Here is a 13,279-nt window from a genome sequence, read left to right on the forward strand (position 1 = left end):
AGGTGGGCTTATAGTTGTAGGGAAATGGAATGAGTAAGGAGTCGGAGAAGATAAGGGGAGAAGGAAAGGTGGGCAGCTTGGATAAGAAGGCGCCTACAACTTATGCTACTGCTACTAATAGTAGTAAGAGTAATAGTAGTAGTACAATTATATAATAATTACATATAGCACAAGTGGTATTCAGAGTAGATAGGCCAACTTGGCCTCCTGGATGATTAACTTTTATCTTCAAATGACATAAATTAAGACGGTTTAATCTCTTATCATCCCGGAAACGACTAATTCACTCTAGCGTTAAAGACAGTGAATTTGGAGCCTTACGGACTCCAGATTCATTGCTTCGTTTCGTTTCAATAACATCGACTGACTCAAGGTTTCACAGGCAAATTGCTAAACCGGTTGGAGCCTTGTGTTCCCATTGCCCTTGGAAAGCTCTTCTTCGATCTGGAGACCGGAGACTTGAGAGAGATGCTTATTGGACATGTACAGTCAACTGTCTGGCGGCTTTAGCGACCTTTTTCTCATTCACACCACTTTATGTGTACTAGTAGTTATCGATATTTATCACCAATGGCTGGGCAGCACACTGTTCAGCTTGTAGTGATTCCTCTTGAGCAGGTTGGATTTCAAATTCAATAGATTTGCCACACAGTTCCATTTGAATATAGCCACCCAACTTCCATCTTCAAAACATTATACCAAAACCTCATTTTTGCTCTTCTAATGATGTCCAAAAACTACGGTAATTTGCAGGAATAGATTCTCACAAATCAAATAAAACCATTCAACTTCTACACTAAATCAAGTTAGTGTGGAAAAATGTAACTATAAACAAGCACTGTTAATGTACGTAAAAAAAAGGCACTACCTAGCCAAAATATTTCTGACACACATTACTATATTCCGCAGAATGCATTCAACAAATAATTTTTACACAACAGGACTCTGTTAGCTTTGGCAGACAGACAACAGCCTTGTCACTGCCTGCATGCCAGCTTCCACCCCCACTGCGTTCATGCTTCTTGTACTGGGGCAGGCTTGACAAAGGAGAAGTCATCTTCATTTTTTCCTTCTACATGGTGGGTTTCACTTATTTCAGTTGCTTGCTCCTCATCATCCGCTCTTATTATCAAATTAGTTGATGATGTGGGTGACAATGGCTCGGCTTCAAGATCAGACATGTCATGATCTTCATAGGCATAAGAAGAACGAGTTGAGTGACCAGTAGTTTTGAATCGTTGAAGTGTATGTCCAGTGGAATGGACAGTGGAAGCTGGGCTTGCACTTCCACCCAGGGTTCTAGTGGGGGGCCTTCCTGCCTTTCCACGCTTCTTTTTTGCAGCCATATGCCACTTCTTGAGGGCCTTGGATGTTTGCTCGTCAAAGATTGATTTTTTCATGCGGGAACCCATCTGCAAGTATCCAGCATTATAAGCATCATTCAAGCTAATTCTATCCATACTTGATAGTTCACACAAATGAAAACAACAGAAGGATCTGATTATAGCACTTATTCATGAAGGATTTGAAAACAAATTTCAGAAGCAATTAAGTTTTAATCTACCCCCTCCATGTGCATACAGAATTAAGTAATTCCTAGAAAGCTGCTTTAATAAAGATATGGGACAGCAAAGGCACCTGAGTTACTAGGGCGTATAGTGGAAGGGTGATGTAGCTGCACAAACATAGAGCTCCAACCCTGCAAAACCCAGATAAATTTTGAACAACAGTTTAAGTATTATTCTAACAAACAATCATATTTGTACTTAAGGTGCATAAATACCAAGTCATGAAAGACTGATGGTACTAAAGTTTAACTTACCCTAAGGAAACTTTTATAATGGCAATCTTTAAATTACCATGAAAGCAAGAATCCAGCCCAAATGAATACTGCACAAGTAATTACAAAAACATTGCACCCATCTTTCAGATTAGAAACAATGAAAAAAGAAGATAAGAAAAGGTGGAGATGAAAGAGACTAAGAGAGGGACAGAGGTTGCAACTGGCAAAGTTAGTAGAGCTTTGTTAATTACCAAGATCCACAGGAAATAAGTTATCTGGAATGCGTTCTGCCAACGGAAAAGAAAATAAATTAGGTGAATGCAAGTAGGAGAGGAACTTGAGCAGAAAAGAAATGATCTGCTAAAACTTTGCAGAGAATAGTTTAACAGGCAAAGAATGTCTATTACAATTCTGAATCAGACAGCGATTAGTGCAAGATAAAACTAGAGTGACAGACCTCTGATCAGTGCTCCTCACTTAAAATATTGTAGACTACTATGATAGAAATAGCTCAAGAATAGAAACTGGCTCTCACCTCTCCTAAATATTAATCATTGCACTCAAAATTGATGAAATCCATAATGCAATTTCATGTAACACCATTTCTTTCCATTAGAATTTTAATTTGTGCAAAAAATTTAAACTTTCTTCTGAATATTTGAATCAAGTTAAAATAAAGTTGCTTGCCCTAAATGCAAGCACCATAAAGATCCAGCAAGCATGTAAGTAATTGAGTGCGCACTTCATGCAACAATGCTGCAGGCTGGGACCCTACTCATGCCACATTTGCTTTAACCAAAGGACTCTCCAGTTAGGTTGAATCTACTACAAGGAAAATATAGACACCTTCAAGGTTAGCTTTTGTTATGCATTAAAATCTAGACCGCTCATACGTGAAGTAAGCAAGGAAGAATTCTTTTCCTAGTCTTTATTACAGTTTATATGCTCCTAAAGTTACGATTCCAAATGAAAACACTGAATGTAGAGAATAATGATTACCTGAAACAATGCAAAATGAATCAGATATAGAATTAATTGGGGTCGACCAAACCAAAAATATTTGTCTGAGCCTTGCACAAGAGGTATTCCCTGGACCACGGCATGCCTTTCTGTAATTTCAAGAGCCATCTTTGTCAAAATGGCTTGAAGCTTTGTCCCAACAGCTAAGATTATCTGTTATCAGTGAAACAATTAGAACTTTGACATCTTCTACTATAGTTCTTAAGAAACTGTTATTAAGAAAGATTTCTTACAATCACAGGAATCATGGATGCCCAAAGTAATGCTTGCCACCCTGGAAAAGTGTGCATTATATTAGCAAACAGAAGACAGCTTCTAAATCAGTTTGCAATTGCACAGTTTTATTCTGAAAAGGATCCCCTCAAGAAAAAGTGGTTCACCTTCAACGTTTAGCAGCAAGAAGATCACAAATGATGCCCACAACACTGGACTGCAAACAAGATAAACCTAGGTTCAGGCACATTAACAGCAAAGTATGCTATCATAACACAGGAATACAAGAACGGGTACCTTACTCCAACAACAATCTTGAAGTCATCCTCTAATGATCTTTTGATATATTTTTGGAAGTCAAACTTACTTCCAGGAGCTAAATGAACCTACAAGACAAGTGTGAAGTAGTTAGGAAGAAAAAGCCAAAGCAACAACAAATATTGTTGGCTTCACAATTAAAATTAACTCACAGTGATAAATCCATTCCTCAATGTCAAGTAGTCAACCCTCCCAACAGACCTGAAAAATTGTCGAAAGAAGCATCCCTGCAGTGAATGTCTAAGAAGTTCAGTATTGATATAGAAAAATAGCACATGGAAATATACACTAAAACCACGAAGAGAACAAATAAGTACTCGACTAAAGCAAGTTCTCTCTCTCTTGCAAAATTAATTCAAGCAGCTTTACCTGCAGCAGAGCCAATCTAATTCTATCATAGTTTTCCATTTCTTTTTCCAATCTTTCTTTTTTTTTCTTATTTTCTTCATAGACCATATTCCAGTGCATTCATGAAGACAATCACACCCAAATTTTCATTTTTATTTATTAATTGGTGCAACATTTTCTTGCAAATGCAGTCATTTCTAATATGAAACAACCTTTTCTTTTTAATGGCACCTTTAGGCATCACCATGCAACAAAAACTTACAATGTAAAAGAAGAAAGGAATCCTAGTCCAAAAGCTGGTGTGGGCTTTCACAAAAGATGTCTCATGAGTAAGCCTGAATCTGGAAGGATCTGCGAAAACAACAAGGCACCCAGGTTAGTTTTCAAGATGCAACAAGTAAAGTTGGGAATTAAGTTCAAGATTGACAATATAAGCCTTATGTTCCTTGTTGAAAAATATACCATTTGAAAACTCATAGTCATGGGACAATGTTTCCTGCTCCCATACCTTCCAGCCGCGAATCTGTTCAAAGCAGCTGTTAGTTTTAAATAATATCCTTATCTTTGAGAATGCATCTACAAGAAAGCAGAGGATCAAATGCAACCCACACAAATAAGACAGAATTCAATTACCTTTAGTCTCCCAAGCATCATAGTAACAAAACTATATAAAACATGAAAAACTGCTAAGAAGAATATGAGGATGTGTAACTCGTGCAATCCTTCAGTGGATATAAGCGGTTCATGCCCCTGAAGAGAAGAAACAATTAGTTACAGTTTCAGGAAGACAGAAATTTATGTTTCAACTCATACTACGATCAAAAGCAAATCAGAACGTTCCTTCGAAAATGACCAAAGAAGTGAGTAGGAAGATTAATCCAGATATGTAAAGAAGACAAGGCACTATATTTGTAATGTGAAGTGGGATAGCAAGATTAATCCAGAATGTACTTCATGAATCTAAAAGGAGTTTAAGGCTTTTGTTTTCAATTACAAAATGGCATCTCATAAACTGTAAATGATCAAACAAGTTCCACTACCAAGATTAAATAATAAGACAAAAAGGTTTTTAGAGTCAAATTAAAGAGTCCTAGATTTTGAAATCAATTCTTGTGTAAACCAGTATTTCAATGCATCGACTCCACATAGACATCAATATATGTTGGACGTGGGCTCACCTCGTTGCATTTAGGAGCAGTTGAAACAGAAGCCAAAAATCTACGCTCAAACCACAAGAGTCTTCGACGGTGTTCTTCTTCACTGCTGGTAGAGGTGTCCTGCTCACTATCAGCTTTGCAAGGCAACATAGTGTTGGCAACGTTTGTAGGGATACAGATTCTAGCAATATAGCTCTGGCAGAAAGTGAGGAGCAGCGAAATAAAACCCAGAACCATCAGCTCTGCAATAATCATGGCGAAAGGTCAATTTTTGGAATTGACAATTGATGGCCTTTCACAGAACCATAAAAGCAGGGGTGGAAAAATGATAGTTAGTCCAACAAGCAACTTCCAAAACCAGATTCTGGCAATCAAAAGTAGAGCCAATAACGTGAGTAAGCATAAAATTCTGGTCTTACCAGCTTTAACCTTGTCTAAGGCTTCGTACAGAGCTCTCTTGTGCCTTTCTGTGAACCACTGAATGCCACAAAAAGATTGTACTATCAGTATTTAAAAGCTAAACATGTTTGAACGAAACGCTAACACAACACTGTAACTTTCATTCTTTCCTTCCAGCAAATAGGGAAGCATTTGCAGAAAGGAAAAAAAAGAGCAGAGGGGTCCAACAAATCTTTAAATTTGGAGAAGAAAAAGGCATACTTTTTAATTTGATTGCTATTTTCTTTTTCCCACTGCAGGGTGCAGAATTAATAGAAGTTGGAAAACAGCCCAGAAGAAAGGAAAAGAAAGGTACAAGATTTGTTGACAAGGGAAGACGCAGTAGGAAACTGAAAAAGTGAGGTAACGAATGGAAGAAGAAAGCTCATCTACAGAAAAAGTAAAACTGCCGGTAGCAGGATTTATGAAACAACAAGAAACGCGGAATTAAAGCAGGGAGAGAAGGTAAAAAGTGAGTAATAACGACAATGAAAAAGGATTACCGTTCCAAGTTTGTGAAGAACCTTTTCCAAGAGAATGGAAATGATGATGATAACAGCACAAACCCCAGCCACCGCCCATGTAGGTGTCTGATAAAGTTTTCTCTCCCCTGAACTCTCGCTAGCCCCCATTACTACTGTTTCTCCCACCATTAACCAACCCCAGGCAAAGTACCATATCAACAACCTCATCCTTTACTATTTTCTTTCTTCTCTTTGTTGTTGTCCTTTTTCTGGGTTTAATCAGAAGCCAAGGAAATCCAAGACAGGGCAGAGAGAGTAGCGTGTGAAACTGCAAATGACAGAGACGGAATTGAGATTGAAATTGCAATGAAGACAAAATATCTTGATTTCCTGAGAGTTGTACAACTAGTAGTAGTAGTAGTGCGATTACTGATTAGATTAGCTGAATGGGGGAAAATTTAACTCGTTGCTGTTGTAAAAGAAGGAGAGCCTGCATTAATTGAATGGAGAGAAAAGAGTAGACTTTGGAACAAAGAAAGAAGCTTCACAAGGTGCGGATGGCCGCCCTGGACCCCGACGCTGCTCCACACCTGGAGTCGCCTCCAGCCCTCTGCTATCAAATACCAAATATGAGTATGAACACGTTTCCAACTCCCACCATAAACAAATTAAGTTAATCCAAGTGGTATTAGTATCCTCTCTTGACGTTATAATTTTGCTAAGGCCCACCCAGCCAGCCAGCATTAATTCTTGGCTTTTACTGCTTTTAGAGAGCGGTTTTGGTTAAAAAAAGAAAAAGAAATAAGAGAAATTGAGGTGAGACCAAAGCAGCGAGTAAACTTTCAATTAATTAATCATGTGAGCAGTGATTAGTAGTGTCTATTTATGTTAAGGAAAGGGGGCAAGCGCGCATGTTTACTTTCCAGTTTTCAGCAAGAAGGAGACGTCCATTCTGGCACTAATTGAGGCTAATTTGGAGGTTTGTCCGAATCTAGACACAAGTCAGCTTCGGCTGTATGTGTGTCTATCCACAACCAATTCAACCAAGCAAACGTGTTGTCCCGTTGGAATTTCCATGTTGGGTTTGGCAATTGGCACAATTAGCTCATCCAATAACCTTTGACCCTCGGCTTATTAATTTCATAGACACCAAAGCAAGCCACCTGACCTGAGATATTCAAAATTTTCATGTGGACTCATTCATTTCCTTTCCTTGCTTGTTTAAAACGTTAGTTTTGGACCCTTAACCCTTTCGCCTATTCTTCCTTTTCGCGTTGCGTTTCGTTTGCGTGTCGGTACATCCTTGAAGTATTCTTCTTTCTTTAATTATTAAACTATTATTCCAGAAGCAGCAATTAACAAAACGGAAGTCTTGGAATGTTCATTTTTGCTAATTACTAGTAATTTCAATAATAATAAAATTTTATATGTAATGTATGCGCCTGTGTAAATACAAAATAGGTTGGTGCATGAAATTATTGCAATCTTAATTAATTTTCATGTATACAACTTACACTGTAAAGCTTCTTGTTTTATTCCAATTTCCAAATAAACTATTTCACTCCTCGTATTATACTATATACTGTACATTCCCAACAATATTCAAGCTTCTACTTTACTATTTTGCATAGCCATAATTTATTATTCAACCCTTGTACTTTTTCTTTTTTCAATAATTATACCACTCAGTCTCACCCTTCAACCCTATGAATTATGACATGTCATTAATTTCCTTTTAAAACAAAAAGACTTGTTAGAGCCAATCCAAATCCAAGTATGAGTTGGGTGTGTGTCAGTATGTATAATTTCCACATTTCAGGCCTAAGTTTCAACGCCAGTAGTTTTTAAACATTGAATCAATTTGATTATGCTGTTTTTGGAATTGGAAGAATAATAATAATAATAATTATCTTACTGTCAAGTTGATTGACCCTGCACTGTGAGTGGTGGGTTAGGTCACCTAGACTAGGCTTGGCTGACCCCCGTCTCCGCCTGGTTGCCATATGAGGCTCCATCGGGCATGCACCGCACCACGTACAATTACTTATTACATTGTCAAATATACAATCATACAGCGGTTGAAATTTATTTATCAAAGTATACTACGTCTACAATTACATTGAACGTATGTGTATAGTTCCATAGCTTTTCCTTTTTCGTTGTCTAAGGTCTAAGCTTCAACCCCAAGGGAAAGGGGAACATCTCATCCCATAATGCCTCACCATTCAATCACTTTGCTTGTTAGATGTGCAATCCCTTTAATGTCTGCCTTAAATACGAGTTATTATACAATTGACTTAATCCCTTTTATAATCAATTCATATTTTTTCTTCATACAATTACATCATCTTTTTCTAAACTAAAAGAAAGAAAAAAAAAAGTTGGTTTTACGCATGGATATTTTGACCGGTCATGTAAAATCAATTATAAAGCTATGGGAAGGGCGTATGCTATGGGTTCCTAGGTTTCAGTCTAGTCGATCGAACTTGAATTGAATCTTTCAAGTGTGGGGGGTAATGAATGCATTGACCAACCCATGCAAATTAGAAAGTCCTATATCTAATGTAAGCTCTAATTTCAAGGCGTGCATGTCGATATATGTAAATTGTGGGATAAACTAAGTCAATGCATTCAGATACATATTCCTGTTCAATCCCCGCCTAATTACCTTTAATTAGTACAACTTGTATACTTAAACATCAGTAACCCTATAAATCAATTGCTTTTCCAGCTATATATATGACTATTTCATTCTCTTAAAAATACATATATTAATCAAAAGGCATCAGCATACACTAATTGCTTTAAATTGAAATTGTCCTTTTATTAATTAATTAGTAATACTGGATATGTCTCCCCCAACTGGACCTTCTGTCACGCACAGTATTCAATAATTTAGCAAATATATAATTTTCTGTGGAGCAAGTACAACAAGGGGTTGGATTGGAAACATACTTATATATGATGGTGCTTAACTAATTTATTCCCCCATACATCTAATCCTAATCGAATCATCTAGATTCTTTTGGATATTGTGCTTTTGATTCTCATCTTAATTAATTTGAACTATTTTCTTTTTATTTTTAACAGAGAGAGAGAGCTCATGGGCTGAGGTTCTAAGTTTTGATAGTTATTGGGCGCACAAAAGGTAAGTAGCAAAGGAACCCATTTCATTTTAAATAAAAAGTATGTAACGGAAAACCCAACTTGGGCCCCATACAATTGGGTTCCAATATTATGAATTAATAGCAGTAATCAAATTTCACTGTGTCAAGGAAGAGGGTAATTGGGTTGATCTGTGAAACGCAAGCCCAAAAGATGAGCATTGTTTCCAGTTCATTCCTTTCGATGAAAAATCCTCCAAAGAAGCTCTTGTCTGGTACTCCTTCGTTATTTGCTGACGCTCCACGTTTCTATCTATGCACCAATTTGAGTTCATTTGTTCATCTCATCTTACTCTCACAATTTCACTTCTATTTTACTCTGTATCTTCTTCTTTGTCACAGAATGATAAAAATTTTCATTACTATATGTATATTGTTGAGTTGGTTTGTTTGTATTTCCTTTGGGGAGAATCTTATATCAGTAGGTTTAGTTGATTCAGTGCATCTCCTTAGTCCTTGGCATTCCATGCTAGCTTTTGATTCTTTGCAACTTTTGCTAAACGAATATGACTGCATGGGTTGTTGATAAATATAGCTTCTTGTTCTTCATTGAGGGCAGCAGAGCCATGTGTTATTGTGAACATTAGGCCTACTCAGACACTGTAATCTCTCTTCCAATTCCAGATCAAATGCCACTGAAACCCCACTTTCTGTCCGACCAAGGTACGTAGTATGTAAGTATATCATACTTAATTATATATGCTAACTCGACTAACTTTCTGTATTTCCATTATTCAAATTAATATTCTTCTAAATGTTTTATTCATGTGGAATGTGGAAGCTTCTCATGTTTTCTCTTCTTTGAATGTCAGTGCGGGTGCTGGAACACCAACTAGTGCAACTGTCTTCATTGGTGGCTTAGTTTCTTTTGGGGGGACTGCTTCGTGGAACATTAGGCTGCGTGTATGCCCTCCAGGTATACACAGCTTCATTATTATTAACTTACTATCTGGTGTTTACTGAGCATCTTTTACTGCATGTTCTGAGGTCTGTTTCTCTTAAATATTTTTCTTGTGATTTATTCTCAACTCTGAAAGGTCAGAGTTTTTACACACTCTAATTTTACGAGGACAGCAAGAGCTAGTAATGTGTAACGTGTGTCTCTTCTCTTAGTGCTTTTTCCTTGGCCTTACTTGTGACAACAGGCATATGGCTTTTGCAGTTGCAGCCTAAATGCAAGAGATACGGGCTTATTTGGTATTTAATCCTTGCAGATCGGCAAAGCACTGGCTGGTGCTGACAAAAAGGACTTGATGAAGAAACTACCAAAATTTATATATGATAAAGAAAAAGCATTGGAGGTACCTTGTTTTACTCTTTTTATATTGGGTCCATTTATCATCTGTTTCTTCCCTCTTTTTCCTTTCCTGCCCACCTTCTCCCTAAGGAAGAATGCCCTATTGAGTATTACCCAGCTCTGAAATAAAGTAATACCTATAACCAAGATTGCAGTGTCCTATAGTCACCAAGCCAAAGAGTAAAGACCATTCACGTTGTATGTTTTAACTATGCCTAGTATGTGCAGAAGACACTACGTATACATAAACTAGGATTATATGTGTTTGATTTGATTAGAGGAAGAAGGGAAGGAAGTATTCCAGCTTAGAATTACTTGGTATTTTAGGCAACTCTCATCTAGCATATATAACGGTTAGGATTTAGCTGTGGCAACTGAAGCGTGTGTTTCTGTACATGGCTGTTGCCTGCCCCTGCCTCATTGTAATAGCAATGAAGTTTCTCAGTAGTGGTAGATTTGGAAAGTAGGATCTTCGTTTTTCAGCATGATCATCTTGAGAGTCGAGATGTTTAAATTGTTAAGTGCATCAGTATTTACATGCATTCTCTGCTCACCTATTTTGGTTATATGGTGTTTTGACAACAGAAGACCCGCAAAATACTGACTGAGAAGATTGCACGCTTAGTTGTGCCATAGATAATGCTTCTGCTCAGCTGCAGGCAGATGATCCATCCAATGGAGCCACTGTCAATCTAGAATAAACTGAAGCTTCTATATAACAAAATATTTGTTGAAATTTCAATGCGAATTATCACTTGTAACATGTGATTTAGACAATAAAAAATATGGTTTAAATTTTGCTTTTCCATTTGAACCTTTTAGTGAGTCTATAATTTGAGATAATTGTGAAGAAGAATAGATACTTTAATTTGCAATGAACATGATAAAGTTCATTTCCTTTCTCTGCCTAAAACTTGGAAGTTCCTCCATTTGTTGGAGTGCTGCAGGCTGCAGAGGACATGCTGTCATTAGTTTTGAGACTTGGACTCTTGAGAGACGCACGCTGACAATAGCGAATAGCCATGCTGGATTGATTATGCAAATATTAGATACCCAAGAAGTAAGTTAAGGGTGTATGCGTGGAACTGGAAGGGCCATATCTATGCTGGACTTCTCTAGTTTTAATTTTGGGGAGAGGGAGTCTGGGCCTGAACCCTAAAGCTGTAATGGGCGTGGCTGCATCAGCTTGGAATGACACGTCACATGGGTAATCTCATTCCCAAGTAGTGATAGCGACCTCACCTAAGTAACACTAGCACAGCTGAGTCAAGTTCCAATGCCGTCTTTTCCAATTGAATGGTACTAGTAGTAATTATGGGGACAGCTAATGCCCGACCGAGGAGATGAATGATTTCGTCGAGGGCGAAGCAAACCGAAGCCGAGCTCATCGCAGGGCCCATACCATCGTAATATCATATAGTCCTGACCCTGAAAAACCTAGCTACGTTAAATACACAAACCATACTGACTTTTATTTAAAATTTTTTTTCCCTCTTTTTGGTTTAGCCAATGCCATTGACGAGATGGGCATCTGTGGATGAGCGAAGAGAGTATGGAAGCTAGCTGGTTTCAATACTGAAATCCTAACAAAGTGTATGGGTCGTGCCGTGCGTCCTCCATTGCTAATTGCATTTCGGACCAGGAGGCCTTGCACTAACATAACAACATGGTTACTTTGGTCTGCAAGAAAGTCATGGCAGGCAGGTATGAAAGGGGTAGAGCCAGAAGCTTGATGCAGGTCTCTCACCAAGCACAAATGCCAAGCTGCCATCAACTTTTATATATATATATATATATATTCCATTTGGGTGATGACAAGTAAGCAACTTTCGTGTAATTATTGAACAAATACATGGACTGTGATGAAAATATTCAAAAACAAATAACGTCGTGTAATTATTGAACAAATACATGGAATGTGATGAAAATATTCAAAAACAAATAATGTTTTTTTCTTTCAGAAAAGTATAGTTGATTGATGGAGCAAAGGGCAATCAATAATTATATCCTTTGGTTGATCACGGCGTCAGTTAGACCTTTAGACAAAAGCTAAGTGGGACCATTTGTTTTGCTTTTTTTTTTTTTATTTTGTTATTAGATCTGGGACCCCACAAACTTGTTTACTGCTTTCTTTTGTAAACATCAGAATAATGACCCATTGAAAAACGGGAGAGATAAAAATTTAAGAAGAAATGGAATTGATGGTTTTAACATTTACTTAATTAATTAGCAAATGAATCTTTTGTTTTTGTTTAGTTTTGTGTTTTGGAACATAGATCAATGGCGGCGGAACTGAGGAAGATGGTCTACACACACTAAACATTATAAATTCAGCCATCGATTTTGAACATGGAAACTTCGCCAATTGGGAAGAGAAAGATGAATGAATTACTACAAGTGGATCCATAAACATCGAACTGAAACAACAAGACAAATTAAGCCCCCAACATGGAATCCTAAATCAAGTGCAAGTGCATGTGCGTGCGCATCCCAGATTTATCTTTACAACCTGCCCACCGCAATTAATTAATGCTTTATTTACATGTCATTCCCATCAAAAGCAATGACCAAATTATTATATGCATAATTTTTGGCTACAACACTAATTCATTGTCGAAATATATTTTATTAACTATATATCAACAAATTAAGTGACACAAACATACTTTTTTACTCATTGACCAATTTTATTACTCTGGGTACGTAAACCGAAAGGCATGCAATTTCATTCTTGCTACTTATGAAATATTTTGAAGCTTACAAGTTTGATTTTTCCAAGGAAGAGTTACAATTATATACTGCTAAGCGAGTATTGTGGAATTATGATAAGAGGCGTGGTCTAATAAGCTGTCAAATTATCCAATCCTCGTTTCTTAGGACGTCCCTACTCCCTCATAATCATCTGTCCACGCCAAAAACAAATAAGCAAAGGTGGAATCATTTCACAAGTCACAACTTAACTTATGGATGGGAAAACGACAAATTAAGCCTTGTGAGTCTCTATTCTCTAAGTTTTTCAACATGCATAACATGACTGCTCCATTAAAAGACATGCATATATATATAAATGTCAAACT

The 13,279-nt window shown here is 37.3% G+C and overlaps 1 protein-coding gene across 2 annotated transcripts; it reads right to left on the minus strand.

Annotated features, from left to right (window-relative positions):
• Positions 1–760: 760 nt before the first annotated feature.
• LOC110429420 (MLO-like protein 10) lies at positions 761–6,576 on the minus strand. 2 transcript variants are annotated; one of them, XM_021445452.2, is made up of 16 exons: positions 6,205–6,576; positions 5,781–6,069; positions 5,259–5,316; positions 4,861–5,081; positions 4,316–4,432; positions 4,145–4,205; positions 3,945–4,033; positions 3,487–3,561; positions 3,314–3,402; positions 3,184–3,233; positions 3,037–3,077; positions 2,783–2,956; positions 2,035–2,070; positions 1,823–1,890; positions 1,639–1,699; positions 761–1,412 (listed from the first exon to the last, which is right to left on the minus strand). In XM_021445452.2, the coding sequence occupies exons 2-16, from the start codon at positions 5,967–5,969 to the stop codon at positions 1,014–1,016; spliced, it is 1,728 nt and encodes a 575-aa protein (XP_021301127.1). In that variant the 5' UTR covers positions 5,970–6,069; positions 6,205–6,576; the 3' UTR covers positions 761–1,013. The 2 variants fall into 2 exon arrangements, with proteins under 2 accessions (XP_021301127.1, XP_021301126.1); XM_021445451.2 differs by having other exon boundaries at positions 6,172–6,576.
• Positions 6,577–13,279: the final 6,703 nt, after the last annotated feature.

The sequence above is a fragment of the Theobroma umbraticum genome, unplaced genomic scaffold (assembly GCF_002168275.2).
Source record: "Theobroma umbraticum cultivar Fairchild unplaced genomic scaffold, ASM216827v3 scaffold_44.0, whole genome shotgun sequence".
NCBI classification, from domain to species: Eukaryota; Viridiplantae; Streptophyta; class Magnoliopsida; order Malvales; family Malvaceae; genus Theobroma; species Theobroma umbraticum.

Excerpts from the sequence above, each read along its gene's own strand:
- LOC110429420 (XM_021445452.2), bottom strand. The coding sequence starts at position 5,969 with ATGAGGTTGTTGATATGGTACTTTGCCTGGGGTTGGTTAATGGTGGGA. Across the intron at positions 5,082-5,258 it reads CTTAGACAAGGTTAAAGCTG|AGCTGATGGTTCTGGGTTTT; the intron begins GTAAGACCAGAA and ends TGATTATTGCAG. Across the intron at positions 2,071-2,782 it reads TTCATTTTGCATTGTTTCAG|AACGCATTCCAGATAACTTA; the intron begins GTAATCATTATT and ends TTCCGTTGGCAG.